This window comes from Sycon ciliatum, chromosome 2 (genome assembly GCF_964019385.1).
Source record: "Sycon ciliatum chromosome 2, ocSycCili1.1, whole genome shotgun sequence".
NCBI lineage: Eukaryota > Metazoa > Porifera > Calcarea > Leucosolenida > Sycettidae > Sycon > Sycon ciliatum.
In genome coordinates this window covers 36,459,849-36,478,849 of record NC_088644.1, presented here as the reverse complement: position 1 = coordinate 36,478,849, position 19,001 = coordinate 36,459,849, and the positions used below count along the sequence as shown (strand labels likewise).

Here is a 19,001-nt window from a genome sequence, read left to right as displayed (position 1 = left end):
GGGCATGGAAATTCTGTCGTTATTCGCGAATTGTCGTTATATCCGCAGTCGTTATTAGCGAAGTAATATTAGTTGACTGTACGTAGTACCTGATCATGCTGATGAGTGATGATGTAGATCTACCAGTACTAGTGCTGGCAACTGAAATCCGACCCCGTGAGCGGTGGGTGGACGTACGTGGGTTCACATTCTAGCGGTCTCTGTTTCGCAGTTTTACCATCCGGATCCCATGCCGATGGGTAGGTCTACGTCATTGTATTTCGATGCGTTCCGGACTTCTGGACCTGGTGCATGCACTGGACCACTGCACTGGTGCCGGGGCGGGGCCATCGTCTCAACCCAGTACATGTACTACTATTGACTACAGTGCTGTTATACTCCAGTCATGTACCATGTGTACTGGGGGACTACTGGCCGGGACTAGACTCTCGTGTAGCGTCTGGACTCTGGAGAGTGGATCCATGGAGTGCAGTGTTCAAGAATCAAGTACGTACGGTTTGATCGTAATGACAGTCCCAGTACATGATTGTATTAGTTCATGCAACAACTTACAGGGGAAGTTAAGGCAAAAATTAAAATTTCACCAGTTGTAGTCTTCGGGGTGCTGAGTCGAATGGTCTTGGTCCGAGAAAGCTGAGACGCTCCCTTCCTACTTGAATCCCAATCGAACTCGCGCACTTCCACCGAAACTGGGTGACTGCGCCCTACTAGATGGGGATTTGTATGCAAAATGTCACTAAAAGCGCCATTTCGTTCTTATAAAAGCACGGATGACCACGATTGGCCCATATGTTGTAGTCTTTTGGACGCTGAGTCGACTGGTTTTGGTCCGAAAAGGCTGCGATGCAGCGTTCGCCCCTAATTCCCAATCGAACATGGTTGAACAAGCGGTCACGTGCTCCTGCGTACACCAGTCACCTGGTCACCGTGCCTGCAGGGTACAACTTACTAGCCTGTTTTGACCTTTTTTGGGTGCAGTCCTGTCACTCGAGTTGAACCTTGGTGTGAAAGTTGTCGCCTGCTGGCGTGGTGACCAGGTGATTTTGGCACCCAGGAGCACGTGACCATTTCTTCAACCATGTTCGATTGGGAATTAGGGGCGAACGCTGCATCGCAGCCTTTTCGGACCAAAACCAGTCGAACCAGCGTCCAAAAGACTACAACATATGGGCCAATCGCGGTCATCCGTGCTTTTACAAGAACGAAATGGCGCTTTTAGTGACATTTTGCATACAAATCCCCATCTCGTAGGGCGCAGTCACCCAGTTTCGGTGGAAGTGCGCGAGTTCGATTGGGATTCAAGTAGGAAGGGAGCGTCTCAGCTTTCTCGGACCAAGACCATTCGACTCAGCACCCCGAAGACTACAACTGGTAAAATTTTGATTTTTGCCTTAACTTCCCCTTTAAATTAATTACTAGTAAAATGAATAATTTTAGTTGTAGCGGTTAGGCCTTGACGGATTATGCTAGCATAATTTTTCGCATAATTCCTACCAAAATCGAATAATCGCATAATTTGAGGCAAATTGCATACGAATCGCATAAAATTGTAATAATCCGCCCGCTCGCATCAAATTCCATTATAGTTGTACATGTTCTACAAGTACAAGTACAAGTAGATGCACTAGGAAGTTGTAGGTTTACGACTCCCTTGATAACATGTCCAGTCCACTACAATCAGTGATGGTCGTAGCTAGCTAGGTCGGACGGTGCGTTGACCCCGTTGAACTTTTGCTACTACAGTACAACGCCCTCTACAATAAAATTCCTCTGTTATTTTGCACAGAACCATCATACATTAGCAGCATACGTGAGCATAATGCGGCATAATATGATAACTTTTAGCATAAAAATAGCATAATTCTGCAATTTTTTCAGCAATGCGAAAAGCATAATTTCACGAAAGTATTAGCATAATCCGTCAAGGCCTAGTAGCGGTACGGTCAGAGCCTATAACTAACTAACTAACTAAAAAAAAGTACCGGTATGAGTTATGTTATAAGCCGGTATACCGGTAGCCAGCTAGCTACTAAGCTAGCTACTGTCGTACTGAGCTACATGATTGTATTATTATTAATATTAATTTATAATAATTTATATTTATGTGTCCTACTCCCTGTTGCCCCTGATACAGTGAGCATGGTGATAGACTGACACTGATACAACAATGAAAACCTTGTGAAATCCAGGAGCGATTTTCAGCCTGGTGTCAGTGGTGAGCTGAGGACTTTCTAGCCAGCGGAAGAATGGCTCGCTCGACGAATGTACAACTACGTCCTTTTTTGTTTCTAGTCCACGCACTGGTCGGCATTGTCGCCCCAAGTACTTACCTTTGTGATGCCAAACACCCTAGGTACCCTCTGGCGGCGCTTGGTGGCGAAGCGCTGCACAACAAGGCCGTACCGCTGCCTACTGCGGACGACATCAAGACTATAGCGGAGAGCTTCGATTACCTGCACGGCGAGTACACCAGCAATTGGCTGCAGTTGATGCACGAGACTAGGCCCGGCATGGGTGTTGTCCAGTACATCAATAGTCACATCGCCAGTGCTAAAGGTATAGAGAATACGCATGGCGGAAGATTGTCGACGATTTACTACTGTACCGGATGGCTGGATGCAGAGGTGTCGGAGAAAGACACTGAGCTTGATATTCTTCTGGACAACAAGCATTCGCCATTGATTGCCAGCACAAGCGCAGGGAATGTATCCACCAAAGATGAATATGTAACATACTTGAGGCTGGAGAACGAGCTAGCAAAAATTGTGTCAGTCGAGTCACCAAGACACAAAGTATCGAGGCTGGCTAAGGCCAACGGGACAATTCAGAAAGTGACAGTTTTGCGGGGCTTTGACGGTACATCACCGGCTGCACACTCAAAGAATATGAGTGTGTTGGGACCATCTTATAAGAATTATCCTGGCCAGCAACTATCAGAGAATTGGCTCATTGATGAAGCCTCACTGTGGAAGAGTGAACATGGCAATGGTCTTCCTGGTGAAGTGTTTGATCGTAATGACAGTCCCATCACGTACGACATTGATCCAGCCAGTGGCTTTGCGTCCGCCGTGCTCATCAACTTCACACTTCAAGCAGTTTCAGCGGGGTACAATGGCTCGTGGTTCGACTGCTTCTCCGATCATGTCTTGAAGGCTACTGATGTTGGTGGAAGACCGGTGCATGGAGATGCCTACTGGAACTTTGCCACCAAGGCTTCCTACACTGCCGAAGAATTTTCCAATGCTCAGCGCAAGCGTCTTCAAGCAGTGTTTGAGTCCGTGCATGCAACACTGGGATTCTTTCCTCTAATTCTGGCAAATAACGTGGGAGCATCCTACTTCACTTATGGTCGATCCTTCCTGATCCCGGGTCCAGGAGACTTCCGACCTCTGGATGCATACGACTTGGAGGCTTTTGCAGGGACCCTGCAGGCTACGAAGCCTGGTGTTAATTCTTGCAGTGGACCCCCAGAGGATTTTGTAGTAGAATACAAAGACCCAGACGGCTGGCTGAGAAATATCCAGCTGATCAGCAATGCATCGCAGAGTAACTTGTCACTAATTGCCATGATGTCGAGTGCTGGGTGCGAGTCTTTTCCCATGGAGGGCATGGGCGAGCAGAGGACACAGCTGCAGCATTTTGCTTACGCCAGCTACTTGCTGGCCGCCACCGGTCCATCGACGAGAACGCACTTTGGCATACCAGCGTACTATCAGGTACCGAACTGTGCTGCCTTTGCCTTCCTGTCTCTCTGTCTGGCTGACTATCTGCCTATCTCTGTGTCTGAGTATCTGTCTATCTCTGTGTCTGACTATTTGTCTATCTCTCTGCCTGACAATCTGTCAATCTCTTTGTCTGACTATCTGCCGTGGTGTACCCAGGGGGGGGGGGGGGGGGGGGGGGTGCTTTGGGTGCTCAAGCATCCCTCTCAAATTTTCCGACCTCGGTCAACGTCAATACTTCATGCACCCATGCCACGAAATGCACCGGCATAACTCTGCAACGAATTGTCCGATTTACGCTTATGATAGCTCATTGAAAAGGTCTTGAGTGAGGCTATGAACTGAAATGGGATTAAATTGTTGTTTAAAAAAACTAGATTGTGCTCAAACTCTGAAAGAAGAAAACTAATAGAGGTATCCAGGAAGCTGACTCTTTCCCATAAACGCATTTTTGGCGGCATCATTATGATTTTTCCCAAGTGAAATGTGTTGCTTTGCACTCACTGTCTACATGTATGTCATTAGTGATAGCTCATCGTGTGACTTCATATACGATGAGAGCGGAAATGGTATCCATAATATCAAGGCTTTCCCTTGGTTCATTCCGATTTTTCGGACGCACTCCGATTAACAGGTTCCGACAAATCGACCGAAAACGATTATTCATGAAAGTGCATTAATCTGTTGTTTCGGGCCCTTGACATACTAAAAAATGCTTTCGTTTCTGCAGTGGTGTCCAAAGGGGGACGCTCCCCTCCCCCCCCCCCCCCCCCCCCCTCCCAGCCAGTGGACAACCCCAGACCCCGCTTCTGCTTTCTACCAACAGAGAAGTGGCAGTCCTCTACTATAGTTGTGTATGTGAAATTACGACCGTGTGTACACTGTACTTGCTTCCTTGATTACTGGCCATACCAGAAATTGTAATGGCAATTTTGCCTCCCAGCCCTTTTAATCGGTGTAGCATTATTATTTTACTTCAAGGTACATTAGTTTCAAATGTTTGCATGGTGCGATCTAGCAAGAGTACTGTACTCTTGTATCTATCATACATGTATATTACAGAGTCGGTACATTTGTCCACCAAAGAGAGGGGTGTGTTTGGGATTGGCTACTTCAAGGCCTCATGGTTGCTCCATCCTAACGAAACAGCCCCCCCCCCCCCACATTTGCCTTCGTAAAAAAATAGTGCGCTAAAACTGACCGATATCAACCAGGGAGTACAGTATTGTACTACTCCCTGATATCAATCATCCCTGCATCGTTTCGGTCATCTGAAAAAGAAAAAAGGTTGGCACGTTACTACTCACTGGCTTTCATGCCCCGATTTTTCCTGCTTACTGTATGCTGTCACACCTTTGCTGGTATCTGGGACTATATTCTTCCTTCTCACAGGCCAATGGAACACGCTTTGTCCATATTGATGACTGGTTTTACTTGGACATCGGCACACCAACAGAGACTTACCCTCCTGCAGGTGTCACGAAATATCAACCAGCTGGTCATGCAAGCTTTGTTCGTCAATTCACCAAAGGTGTAGTTGTCGTCAACCCAACTAACACTACAGATGAGGCTGTGCCCTTGGGCAATTCCTATCATTATCCCTTGGTGGGAGTGGAGGCCCAGGGCAATGCCGTTTCCAATGTTACAATGACCCCACACACAGGACTTTTGATGCTCTACTCTTGAAAGGTTGCGTTCTACTCTTTCAGATTTTATCTGATTGAATATTCGTTGAGGTCCAAGAGATCGAGGAAATTCGAATAATCGATTATTCGTTACATCACTATTGCTATTATTATTTCCACATGAACAGAACTCGGAAATCATAAGTGATGATTACTGGTAATATCGCTTTTTTAAGAACATGCCTGCTCCTAAACTTGCACTTCCCGCTGGCTGGCGGACACTTGACTGACTCACGCGACTGCTGTGTGGAGCACATGAGAAGGATGTCGAACCATCCACTTGGAAAACCTACAAGAAAGGCTCCCTGATTGACCCTGGCTCAATAAGCAGGGTTATAGGGAATTCACCCTTCAGCAGTTGAACTTGCCAGTATTATAAAAGCCAATGAAATGTCTGCTCCGAGAGCACTGCATTATAGTGTTTGCCCAGTACAGATATCACCAGGGATACCAACTTCAGTGATGCTGGCCCCGTTTGCCTTTCTAAAGGCTAATAAAGCACCATCGCTGTTTGCAAAGACTTGAGTCTTGACACATATTATCTTTCTTTTACTAAACTGTCACCCTGCCCTCTACCACCCCAGTGTCTGCTGAGAGCCCAGGTCAGCCGGATCAGCGACCCGGTTGGGGGGGGGGGGGGGGGGTATTTGGACCCGTTTGGAAAAAGAACACGGGGTCACTTGTGACCAGGTTGAGAATACATGTATATGTACATGTACATCAGGGAGCCCGAACATTTTACAACTCCCTGGTCATAGGCTGGTGTACATGCAGTAGCCGAACTTGAACGGACCCGGCTCTGACCGGGTTGCAATGGTTGTGCCAGGTACATGTGTACCCAGTTGGTTCCCCAACCATGATTGTACGTGCCGCCTTTGACGGACCGTCGTCACTCCTCAGTGAGTCCAGGGTATTGTATTTTGTTGTTGTATTGTATTGCTTTTATTTTACATCGCAAGTCCAAGCTGATTCAGCGCAAACTGTGACATGGGTGGAGGCTAGAACTACATGTACATGTAACTACGCTTCTGCACGGCGCCGTGCAGTTGAATGAAAGTATGCTGCATGCTAGTACTACGCATATTGTTGGATTGACAGCATGAAGGTTTATCTAGTAATACTAGTTTTGAACTAGTATTGCCATTGCCATTACTTGTACATCTGGAGAGTGGAGTGCCTGAGCCAGGCCATATACCATGTACTTGTATACTGGGCGCGGGCGTGGATGGAGCATAGCACTCGAGTCAAGGGCGCCGCCCGTCGCGGGACACTCGCTCACGTCACGTGCATTACAACTGAACTCTTACTCGACTCGTAGATCTACGATCGTACAGATAAGAATGCATGCATAGAACACGATTAGAATGTCGATGGTCCATTGATGGAGCACTAATCCACTATTTTCATGAATCAGCTATGGGCATATGGCTAGTTTTTCAAGAAGTCTGAACACGGCTCCATCGGTACACTCACGAGTCCATGTACGCTAACACTGCGGGCACAGGCTACGCTCGCACTTCACCTGGCCAGCTCACTGCTTATGACGTTATGTAGCCTTTAGTTTTATACATAAGTGTCCGGTAGTAAGTCTGGTTGTACACTCGAATGTGTGCAAGGACGATTAGGTAACATGGATTTCTGCGGAGGTGTTTAGCCGCATAAACAGCTGGTGCTAGCAAAGGACGTCTTTCTCTAGGACTGACTGCTGGCAGTACATGTAGCGTTCGGACGGATCAGCCGGAGCGAGTGGCCAGGCCTCTTTTGTCATCAATTTTGTTTTATTTCTGTCAGAAGTCGGCGCGGGGTGTTCTAACACTGTAACAGGCTTGTGGCACAACAATTTGCCTTTTGTGTTTTGATTTGTAGCCAGAAAAGCATCATGTCAGAAGAAAATGGTGAAAGTCTCGAAACCCTGAAAAGGAGAACAGATGACGAACGCCTGGGAAGTGCAAAGAGCGTTGACGGAGAAACGGGTGCTACGTTGTGCGCAGCCAATTCGGCCGATCAGCCGATCCCTTGGAAGGATTCACTACCTGGCCATTTCAAGGACTTGGAGTACGTATCTCGGACGCAGTGCTCGACCAAATTCGCTGCGCAGAGTTCGTGCTGCAAGGCAGTGTGCAGCGTGCTGGACACTCGCAGCGGTGACCATGTCACGTTGGAACGCTTTTCGCGACCGTTCCGCCGCACGGAGCAGGCAGTGAGGTTGTACTCTGAGCTGACGTTGCTGATGCACATCAAGCATGAGAATGTCGTGGGCTTGGTGGATTGTTTCGGCGATGCCCTTGCCTGCACTCTGGAGCAGGAGAGTTGCTACCTGCACGTTGTCACGTCGAGAAATCCGAAATCCTGTACATTGCAAACCATAATCCGCTCAGAGACGTTGAGCGAGAAGCATGTGCGATTCATCGTGTACCAGATCATGCGCGGCCTCAAGTACCTGCACTCAGCTAGGATTGTACATTCTGACCTGAGACCCAGTAACATTCTGGTGGATGAGGACTGCCAGGTGATGATCGCTGACCTGGGCATCAGGCAGCATATCAGCCACTCCGCGGCGTCCACACCAATGTTCCAGCACCATCTGTCAGCACCGGCGGATAGGTCCGCGCCCCCGTCCTCGTCGTCTGTCCGGCAAACGAGATCTCACAGCACATCGTCGGACAGTGGTGTGCCTCACACTCCGTTGGAGTTCAATCATGTGTACAACACTATGAGGATTGATGTGGCTGCGGATGTGTGGGCCGTAGGCTGCATCATGGCCGAACTGATAACATGCCGGCCTCTGTTCCGTGAGACCGACCACGTCAGTCAGCTTGCACAGATCCTATTACTTGCTGGTCATTCACCAGAAATGGTGTTGGAGCGCCTCCCTGACGATGACACAGTCCGACGCCATGCAAACAGCTTCTTGTACCTCAATCCAAGGAACCAGCCATTCGAAGAAGTCTTCAAAGGCGCGGATAACAATGCCATTAATCTGCTGCAACAGATGCTGAACATCGACCGTGGGAAGCGTATTTCGGTCGAGGCAGCTTTGAAGCATGACTATCTTGAAGACTTTCACGACCCGGATGATGAACCAGCGACGGTGGAATTTGAAGCCGAGAAACAACGTGTACTCTGCAGTTCCTTTCAGTCGGCTAGCGAAGCACGGGAAGCACTGCAGACGGCACTGAGCAACTGGAAAGAGCAACGGCTGAAGCGATTGCATCAGGGTGCTGATGAACCGGCGCTAGTTTCACCGCCCCTCAAGCAACTACCAACCATCCCGGAGGGTACTAATATCACTGTGCTACTGAGTGCGTAAGTGAAGGTACAGCTCTGAAACCTCCAGCCTCTATAACCACCTTCCACCAGTTGAAAGCTCCAGCCCATAATCTTCAGCCCCCCAAATCTCCAACCCTGAAACCTCCACCCGGCATAGAAGCTGCAGCCGGTGTAGCTTGCGCCTGCTATTGGAAGTTAGCGAAATACCTGAAATAGTCTTGCACACTGTGCATGCTACAGTCCCCGAGTAGGGTACCCGGAGCAGACTGCTGTTCTGCGCTGCTGCTTGATTTAAACATGCTTGGGAACTTTGTAGCCTGCTGCTGTGCTCTACTGACAACTTTGTCATGTGAGTGCTTGCTTGCACACTCATGCATGCACTCTCTTGCCGCGTGTACTTTCAATTATTTGTTTACAGCCGGTGTCCGTTTCTGCGGAATCTGTTTCGCTGTAGTATGACGCATGGCTGGCTGGTGGACAGTTTGACTGTGGATCTGACTCTTGATGGCTGTGCTTAGCATGCATGACCTCGACGGGCCATTAGTTCATGGCACACCATGCGAGCTGGTGGCTATGATATTACTCTGGCTGCGCTTTGCTTGCTGCATATCCCTAACTTTTATAAACATCTTTCTGTGCAGCAATTCTGTTGCCCAATTGCCACGAAGATGAACTGCCCTTTTCTTTTTTTCATTATCAAGGAGCAGCTGTTTGTTGATCATCATCAATCACATAAGTTTCGCTGGCTTTTCAAGTTTTCAAGTGTATTCGCTACATTTCATTCAGGATGCAGCGTTACTGCTCAGGAACATGACTATATGCAGTTCCCATGCAGTTCAGTTTTGCACTCAGTGTCTTGAGCTTGAGGTCTGACAACTTTCGAGATTTTTTTGATTTCTGCATTATGGAAATAATTATTCACTGCCCCATCAGGCATCACCTCAGTCAATGGCCCGGGGGGGGGGGGGGGGGGGGGGGTACTGTAGGCAACATGAGCTTACGTACTGTATCTATATGCCCCCAGTGTGCGCCAGTCATCTTGGATGCAAAGTCCATTGGATGGCATCACTTGTACAATGTGCACATACCTCATTTCCACCATGGCTGGTTAATCTCCTACATCACAGTAATGCTTATTAGCAGTGTTATCGTGATAGTGAAAACAAATGTTATGTACTCTTGTATGACGGCATGTTCTAAATCTAGTCAGATGTTGCTTTCGCTTGCATTAATTTTGCTGTACTGAAATTGGTTTTCTGCTGGACATGCACTATTGGTGTCTGCCAGCTCATCATGCATTTAATATTCGCAATCAGCAACGCAAGTTGTAACAGGGAACTACAAGCCAGCTATGCTATATCATGTACGTAGATCACACTTGTCCAAAACCAAGCAAGGAACATTATACATAATAATACCAATACCTGCATGCCACTCACCTGGTGCCAGACTGCAAGTGCAGCCATCTCAAGAACACGTCATGTTGTATCTGTTTTGATTGGTGTGTGTGTGTGTTTGTGTGTGCTAAGTACTACTTGAAGTACATGTAGTATGAGCAGATGCCATAACTGCTGAGTCTCCAGCACAACAAAAAAAACAAGCAGGAAAGTGATGAATTGCACATTCTGATGGACGCACAAATCCATGATACACCATTCAGCCACGAGTTTGGCTAGCCAGGCAGGCGCTGGCCGCAATCACACGCACATTCAAACACCTGGACCACAACCCGTGCAGTTTTCTGTACACTCTACACCAGTCACGTGCATGCAGGGGAAAAGAATAGAACCCGTATACAAAGATGCATTGCCAGAGCAGCTTCCCAAAAACCAACCCCTGCATGTGTGGGATTTGCAGGCATACTGCAGCTACATGTAAGTAACAGGAGCACAGTCACAGGTCATGCATGCACATGTATCATTTTAAAGCTCAGAACAGGTCCTCACTGCATGGGGGGGGGGGGGGGGGGGGGTGCACAGGAAAACTGCCCCAGTCTCGGACCCGACCTGTTGCGGGCCACTGCCACTGGACAGACAGGTTAGGCTCAGGCTGCACACACACATATTCACGGACGTGCACTCTTGCAAGCACCGCCAGAACAAACAGCAAACGAGATAGAAACCACCACACATCCACTCCCTTGGCCAAGGAAAAAAATATATGAGGAGAGTACTATGTCAGATCAAATCAACACCAAATAAAGTTTCAAGACAGAGGGGAGGAATAACAATTGAGGGAAGAACAACATGAAAGTATTCAGATGAAATATTCAAATGAAATATTCTTTCTCTGGGGTAAAGGAACGGGTTGTACAATAATCACTTTTGTTCAAAAAAAAAGAAAAAAAGAGAAAAGACATGGAACTACGGCAGCAGCGTGATAAGAAAACAAGTATAGAAAGAAGAGACAAAAAAGCATAGGAACTATTTATGCGTGAAGTATCGCCAACTTGACGCCTTACATGGACATGCAGTGATTGGGGAACATATGGTACAAGACCAGCAGCCAGGAGGCAACTGCAGCAGCCAACATTGCCAATACAGTTCTATGATGAGATTGGGACTAGCTGGATAAAAGCATGGCATTGCCCAGACGAGTAGTGGATGTACAAAGAGCCGAAAAGGACATCAGGCAAGCATGGTTTTCATGCAGTATATGACATGTTTTTACAGCATCTCTTCTGTCGATGACAGAACAGCTAAACAAGCGGGCCAAGTAAAGATCTACAAACAAAATATTAATGTAGATGGGTGGATGGATAGATGGGCTAAAAGTATGTGTGTGGGTGTATGTGCAAGTGTGCTATACATGATCATGGTTACTATGATGTCATCGTTGGGCAGTTGGAGACAGGCCAAGCAGCGTGTCAAAGTTATACTGCCTGCTATGGAGCGTCGGAATGTATGCCCCATGTATGTATTGTATTGTACGTAGTAGACAGTACTCAGTAGCCGGTAGGTGTATGTATGTATGTATGTACGTACGTATGTATGTACGCGTGTATGATGTATGTTGTATGTGTGTATGATGTATGATGGTGTGAGAGTAGGTAAGTATGCTGGCAATGTAATGCTCTATTATGACTTAGTTGGGACCATGGAGGAATGCTAGGGCTACGGTATCATGACCGGTATGATGAAATAGTCTTACGCAACCAGCTGCGATGCTCCTACACACGTCGTCTATGGACTAGACTAGCTATGTACACGACATGATGCAAGGGAAAGTGCATGTGTGTTTGTGGGGTGGGGATGCAAGAAAAAGCTCAACGAGCAGAGTATTCATTTCAATAATGCAGCGCATTACTCTCTATAACGGGCATGGAACTACAACACCACACCAACAAAAAAACAAACAATTACCCACCTCCACAAGAAAACAAAACAAGGAGAGGAGTGGGAAAGAGATGTACACAAGATAGGTGCACTCGACACCACCCAACGTTCAGTACGGCGCACAGTCAAGCTCTCTCTCTCTCTCTATAATTATATACTACTGTCTCACACAGATAGAATCGAGGAAGGGGAAAAGAAGAAGAGGGACCAGCGAAACACGTCCGCGTCAAGAAGCGTCAAGAAGCACCAAGCTGGCCTGCAAGCGGGCACCTGCAAGCTGGCACTTGCCCCCGCCTGAATGTACACTATATACATATACTACTTACATGTGTTGCGCTTGGTGGGGTCAGCGAGCTAGCTCCGGACTACGGCACGCCGCCCGGCAAACGTGGGCAGTCTTCCAGCTCGTCGTACTGGATGTGCATTTCCCGCGTCATGGAGCGCCAAGCACTGACCTCAAACACCTGGTAGCGGCCTCGTTCGTATGTCTGAGTCTTGACCGACGGCTCCATGCCCGGCACTCTCTTGAGCCACACTCGCTCCTCCTTGTGAAAACGCCAATCTCGCTGGTAGAGCTCGGCAGATGCGGCCAGCTGCAGTACATCTCCACAGCTGGCAGTTACAAACAAATCAGGCATAGACACGAGTGGATACACAGAGCAGAATTAGTCGTCAACGATGGCGGCAATAGGAGACCAGCTTAGTGGGCCACCGATGATCTTCGACGCCCACCCAGCATACTACTACACAGACAAACTATCTAGGAAGACCAGTAGTTGATGCACCAACATGCAGTCACTAAGGAGGACAGGTACGACTGTAAACGTGGATTGCGAGGGTGCGTGAAAGAGGATGAGAAGCATACTCGGTGCTACATAGCCATGCATAGTTAGCAGGTTTGGATCAGATATGCAGAATTAAAACCACTCTCAACAAGTACCATACAGTGCTGCCAAACCGTCCGGTTTTTCGGACAGTGTCCGGTTTTTGAAGGCTCTTCCGAAAACCGGTCCGAAAAAGGATGCGTCCGAATTGCGCGAAAAGCAGCCAAAATGTCAGGGGTCAGTACTCGTACTTTCCTATGCAGAAGTCCTGTATTTTCACTTTTGAGCGCAACTGAACGCAGAAATCACTGTACACGTGCTTCTAAAAAGGCTAGCACTAGCAGTACTGTGCCAGTTACGGGTACAGTGGCACTGACTGTACAACAACAACTACATGTACATGTATGCTGGCAATGAATACAGTACACTCGCGCACAAAATTCATGACAACTTCTGGGCGCCATGTTGGTTACCATGGCAACGAAGCGAATTTTCTTCGCATTTTGGGCGATATTTTGCAAAAAAATTACGGAGAGGAAAAATTCGCCCCATGCGGCCAGCCTTAACCCTTTATGTACCGCGACCATCTCGAACCGTAAAGATATTTACGGTTCGGCGCGCCGCACTTGGACGCGCCGTTCGGCGGCGTCCTTTCTCTGATTGACTCGCGGTTTTTTGCAGTGGACAGCTGAGATCCCACTGAAAATGTTGATGTATGATATGGGTAGGTCGCCATTTGAAAGTATGGAGACCGATCGCGGCGAAAAGTGCGCTTCGCAAATGCAGCGCTCTGCGATATATTTTGCCAATTTCGATCGTGTTTCGTTCCGTCACGCTGCTGCTAATAGAGATATAGCCTTCTCCAGCTAGTATCGACATCCTCTAGTCGTGGTAGACACCTGGAGAGAGCTGAAGCAGCGATATCTCCTCAGGATCTGAATCGAAACTGCCAATTTTCATCGCTGAAGCCATCACAGCATTCGCTCTCCAAGTAGCAGCGAGAGGGAGGGCAGCGATGGCATAAAATCACCAAGGCAGGCGGAGGTCATCCCCTAGTACCTATTTCTTGTCTTCTCAATCGCCAATCCTCGGTCGACGTGAGTAGATCAGCAAAAACTACATATCTCAAATCTGAAATAATTGCAATAATTTGAATATTTGACGCAATTGTTTGCGTCTGGTATTTAGACGATACATCCGTTTTCCGCCCCTTCTGGTGCTGTTTATGCATGCAACTAGTGCCTGTGGTATCCTTTTGTCACTGTGCGTCCCAATGGTCGTCCCTGATACATCTATACTTTATTTCAAATGTAGCGATCTCAATTGTCAGAATTACGCACAATTGGCTCATAATTGGGTATTCCGTGTATGCCCCCTACTATTAGTTGCATGCTGGATTACAATATGTTGACAAATGGACCCATTCATTATTATAGATTCAGAAAAACATAACTTGCACATACAAAATGCGTCTAGATTTTATCCTATAGGTCCATCATTGACGAGGAGTACCCTACGCATACATTAGATGCGCGGTACATAAAGGGTTAAGCGGGATTCACAGAAGCTTTTTTGCGATGCGACACGCGATGCGACGCGATCTGCGACGGACGCGTGCGATGCGAACTCGCGAAATACCATTCACAGAAGAAGTCAGTGATACGACAAAATCTTGCTACGTCACCATGATATTCGCGCGGTTTGATACAACTTGAACAAATTTATAGGCAACTCTTGAACCTTTGTACAACTTTGCTGTAGAAAAGGTCAAAATCGTACGCCAAATCGCTTGTCGCATCGCATCGCAAAAGTTGAGCCAAGCTCAACTTCTGCGATGGCCTGCGATGGCCCAGTTGCGGCAGTTGCGTGGGGTGCGACAAGGCTGCGATTTGGGGTTTTCCCGGTTTCGCGCCTGTCGCATCGCGTGTCGCATCGCAAAAAAGCTTCTGTGAATCCCGCTTTATGGCTTAGCGGTAAAGCTAATGTGTCAGATTTCGGGCGAAAATTATTTGGCAGCACTGCATACTGGTATGCAGGATTATGCGGATTCTACTGTATAATTTCGTTTACCATGCCTGGTGTGCAAAATAATTCCATGTGGACAGTATAAAACACGGTAAGTATAGTGAAAGTTCATGCAAGGCACTGCAGCCGCTTATAGATTGAAGGCACCATCACCACACAATGTAGAATGACAAACAAGGTAACGCGTATTTACCTGTGGTAGTAGAGGTAGAACAGTAGATCCTCACAGTAGCGATGCAGCTTGATCGGGGCCAACTTTTCCACCAGGAGATGCTTGACTTCATACTCTGTTGGAACAGGAAAGTCAATGTCCTGCGGCCGACTGGGACCGTCGGAGAATGGTGACGCGAAAGAGGAGTGCAAAGTCTCGTTTTGCGTCACGCCTAGTCCCAAGCTGGTCAGGTCCGACCCAAGAGCTAGAGCTGTTAAGTTCGGCTCGGACTCAGCCGCCCGGATGAACGAGAGGAGCCCAATGAGGCCGAACTGATCAGTGACCATGCCGTCGGGAATGTTGGAAACAATGCCCTCCGCTGAGATATGTATACCACTGGGAGGAGGTGGAGAGGGTGACAGCCGTCCGTTAGTACTCAAGCTAGATCGGAGAGATTGCATACCGGCTGGCTTCACCTTCTGACCTATGATCCCTGCAGTAGGTGACCGGGCATTACCACCTTCTCGTCCTGTGTCACCGGGGACATTATTCACCAATGGCACAGAGTCGGAGAGGCTTCTCAGCGATGTTGAAAACGAAAATGCTTTTCCGTCCGCAAGGACATTTCGCTCCCCCTGATGGAATACACTGCCTCCAGTAGACAAGGCAGGAAAGTCATCATTGTGCATCATAAACTCGCTGTCTCTGGACTTGGTCAACATGCCGTAAATAGGTCGTCGCTGGTTGGAAGGAGTCGTGACCGAAGACGTGGCCGCAGGAAACGAGGACTGTCCCGAGGGGTTGACAACGCCGACGTTGCTCTGACTACCACGTCGACCGTTACGACCCAGAACTGGGAACTCAGCATCAGTTGACTCGTAATACGGTGTGCTGTTAGACAGGCCGGTGGTGCCAGTGACCGACGTAGCAGGAAACGAATTCATGCGTGGAAGGGCTGGCTGCCTCATAGATCCTGCAGCCGTAGAACTGGTTCCCCGCTGCGCTTGCCCAGCACTCACAATTCTGGATGAACCTGCCACCTGCCTAGGCTGTGGGAGATTTCCAGACAAGAATGCAGAGGAGATGGAATTGCCAGTCCTGTCCGTCCTATCTGCGGTAGCTGTAGCACCAGGGAGGCTGGACAATACACTGGAATTGTGGCTACTGGAACCAGCCTGAGGGTTGGCACCACTACTTGATATTGAGAAATGGGACAAATCATTGGTGATGCTGGACATTTGAGAAGCTGCACCACGGGCAGAGGCAGATGATGACGAAATGAAACCGGGAAGTGCCCTTCCACTTGCTATCGATTGGCTGCTGGATGGTGTTGTTGCCGACGAAGCAGCCGAGTTGCCAAAGGACGACCCAATTCCATAATAATTCGCTGAGGCAGAGCCATGAGCTCCAGATGTATTGGGAAACAAAGGATCCCTTCCGCTCGACGGCAAATTCGCAGACGAACTCACAGCAGCATCATCATCATTGTCAGCCCGATACCGGCGGTACATCACATTACTAGTACCACTAATTCGAGGTACGTTCTCAGGATTCGGGTTGCCCAAATTCCTCCCACTGAGAGTAGCAAGTTGAGGTTGATTCTGTTTCGAGTCTATTTGACTGCGTTTGATATTGCTCGCAGACGAGAAAGGGTTCGCTGCATCTGGAAAGTGCTGGAAGCTCATGCCGAGAAGGCAAAGAATCGACAACTGTCATCGAGAGTATCAAAGTTCTTTCTTCCAATCTTGTTCCATAATTTCAATTTCTCGTCAATGACCAGTTTTCTCTGTTCTTATTTGCAACGCTAGCATCAAACTCAAAGAGGAGAATAAAAATATCGCCAACAGTTATGGTTACATAAGCGCGCAAAAATAATCATTTGTGCCATGAATATGACGTAGTTAGCGGATCCGTCAAACGGCAAGTGTCATGCATGCAGTGCATGCCACGCACTCGTAGATCTACACTCACTCAGTCGCTAGATCAGATCGCTGGCCATGCATGTGAGACGAACCCACCGGGGCGCGGTAGACCAGGACAGGTAGCTATCTCAGTATCTGGCGCTAGTACAGTACTCGCAGTAGTACAATCAAGAGTACATAACCCCCGATGTACTCTTGCCTTAGTCTTGGTACAATCAAGAGTATCCCCCCCCCAGGCACTCTTGCGAATTGCATGCAGTCTTGGTACAATGACGTCGTCTACGTCTGTGCCGTGTGCGCGTATCTACGCGTGCCAAGACTAAAAAAAGCAAGAGTCAAGACTACGACTGAAGGCGGCAGCCCGGCGAGTAGAATGAGGCAATCTGCGACTACGAATCTCAATCATAATGCTTTGACAGGCACCCAGCAGGCCATCAGACCAAACCTTCGGTCCAATCTGAATCACCATTATCACATTATTGGCAGCTTTTCTGAGTTTCTGACAGATACAAGAAAAGAGGCTATTTATTATTTTATTATTATTGGGAACACAGCCCTACAAAGAGACATGTGGAGACAAACATAAAAACAAGACACAGGGGATGTAGGGACGACGTGCCGATGTACAGAGAGCAACGCGACCGACCAGGGGTCTCGGCGTTAGCGTTGCAACCAGGCATGGAGGCTATGGTGCATTGGTGATAGCCAATCACGCCACGTGCAAAAAATAAAACCTAGACCCGGACCCCCTTAAGATGGGACGAGGGTGAGCCCAACCACACTACAAGTAAGGGGCACTACTCGAGTGTGGGTGGCACAAAGCCGTTGTAGACGCGCTGACGGCTCTCGGCGTCCAGAATGGGAGACGCTCGCTTCAGGAAGCCAATCCGCTGGTTAGCACGGGAAGCTAGGGAGCAGAGGTTGAAGGAGTAGCTCAGGGTGTCGTTGAAGGTGACTCCCAGGAGTTTCAGCCGACTCTCTTCACTGACCGGTGTGTCATCAAATGTTGCTCGAGGGAGCTCCCAGGGCTGGCGATGGTGGCCTATAGAAATAGCTTGCGTCTTGGAGGGCTCAAATTTGATCCTCCACTTAACTTATGTCCCCAACGGGAAAACGCATCAATGCCCTGCTGGAGGAGCTCAGAGCCACAATCGATGTCAGCTCTTGATGTGAGGCAGTGGAAGAGTGAGTGGTGTCGTCAGCGTAGGCTGCTACCTCCATACCTGGTGGGAGGTGGTCCTCGCCATCATTGGTGTAGAGGATGAACAGGGTAGGACCAAGGATACTGCCCTGCGGCACGCCAGCTTTGGTCGGGTACGGACTGGAAAGTTCACCTCCAACTGCAACCCGCAAGTGACGATCAGTCAGGTTATCCCTCAACCAAGCGAGAAGTGGGCCAGTTACACCATAGCATTGTGCCTTGTGCAAAACACCTACATGAGAGACGCGGTCGAATGCGCCAGCCACATCAACTGCGATGACTCTAACCACCCCACCTCTGGCTGCAACGCGACTCCATTGGTAGTTGAGTAGCGTGAGCCAGTATGTCCTGGGTGCCGAGTTGGCTGCGGAAGCCAGACTGACTTTTCGATAAGATGTTGTGTGCCTCCAGGAACTGTCGGATTGAGTGGTTGATAATGGCCTCCATGACTTTCGACAGAATAGAGAGGAGGGAGATCGGGCGGTAGTTCTTGACATCAGACTTGGATTTTTTCTTGTGCACCAACACAACCATTGCCGTCTTCCACATTGTAGGTTGCCGGCCTTGGTGGAAGGCCTGCAAAAAGAGCCGCGACACTGGTACAGCCAGCTCTTTGCTGCATTGCTGGAGTACACGCCCGGGGATGCTGTCTGGACCCGTGGCTTTGGCGGGGTGGAGTTGCCTCAGCTTCCGCTAAACGGTGCTTGGCCGAAACGGTGGACATTGCTGAGTTGAGCTTCTGATCGGGAGCGGACTGGAGGGAGGCTGTTGGCTTGCAAGTCGTTGTCACCAAGACTGCACTTTGCGGAGAAGTACTGCCCGAATGCTTCGGCCTTTTCGCTGCACGTGGTGTACTCATTTCCGTT

At 48.6% G+C, this 19,001-nt stretch overlaps 3 protein-coding genes across 4 annotated transcripts; 2 read left to right on the top strand and 1 right to left on the bottom strand.

Moving 5' to 3' along the window:
* Positions 1 to 363: 363 nt before the first annotated feature.
* Positions 364 to 5,982, top strand: LOC135809881 (uncharacterized). 2 transcript variants are annotated; one of them, XM_065323324.1, is made up of 3 exons: positions 364 to 486; positions 2,135 to 3,716; positions 5,115 to 5,982. In XM_065323324.1, exons 2-3 carry the CDS (start codon positions 2,247 to 2,249, stop codon positions 5,406 to 5,408), a joined length of 1,764 nt encoding a protein of 587 aa, XP_065179396.1. In that variant the 5' UTR covers positions 364 to 486; positions 2,135 to 2,246; the 3' UTR covers positions 5,409 to 5,982. The 2 variants fall into 2 exon arrangements, with proteins under 2 accessions (XP_065179396.1, XP_065179395.1); XM_065323323.1 differs by lacking the exon at positions 364 to 486 and having other exon boundaries at positions 2,103 to 3,716.
* Positions 5,983 to 6,610: 628 nt separating this feature from the next.
* LOC135809883 (mitogen-activated protein kinase 14B-like) lies at positions 6,611 to 9,621 on the top strand. Its single transcript, XM_065323328.1, has one exon. It carries the CDS (start codon positions 7,287 to 7,289, stop codon positions 8,715 to 8,717), a length of 1,431 nt encoding a protein of 476 aa, XP_065179400.1. The 5' UTR covers positions 6,611 to 7,286; the 3' UTR covers positions 8,718 to 9,621.
* Positions 9,622 to 10,792: 1,171 nt separating this feature from the next.
* On the bottom strand, positions 10,793 to 16,834 carry LOC135809880 (CCR4-NOT transcription complex subunit 2-like). Its single transcript, XM_065323322.1, has 2 exons — positions 15,055 to 16,834; positions 10,793 to 12,624 (listed from the first exon to the last, which is right to left on the bottom strand). The coding sequence occupies exons 1-2, from the start codon at positions 16,695 to 16,697 to the stop codon at positions 12,378 to 12,380; spliced, it is 1,890 nt and encodes a 629-aa protein (XP_065179394.1). The 5' UTR covers positions 16,698 to 16,834; the 3' UTR covers positions 10,793 to 12,377.
* Between the last annotated feature and the right edge of the window lie 2,167 nt (positions 16,835 to 19,001).

Coding starts and splice junctions, on each gene's coding strand:
- LOC135809881 (XM_065323324.1), top strand. CDS start 2,247: ATGGCTCGCTCGACGAATGTACAACTACGTCCTTTTTTGTTTCTAGTC. Junction 3,717..5,114: donor GCATACCAGCGTACTATCAG/GTACCGAACTGT, acceptor TCCTTCTCACAG/GCCAATGGAACACGCTTTGT.
- LOC135809880 (XM_065323322.1), bottom strand. CDS start 16,697: ATGAGCTTCCAGCACTTTCCAGATGCAGCGAACCCTTTCTCGTCTGCG. Junction 12,625..15,054: donor TTCTACCTCTACTACCACAG/GTAAATACGCGT, acceptor TGTAACTGCCAG/CTGTGGAGATGTACTGCAGC.
- LOC135809883 (XM_065323328.1), top strand. CDS start 7,287: ATGTCAGAAGAAAATGGTGAAAGTCTCGAAACCCTGAAAAGGAGAACA.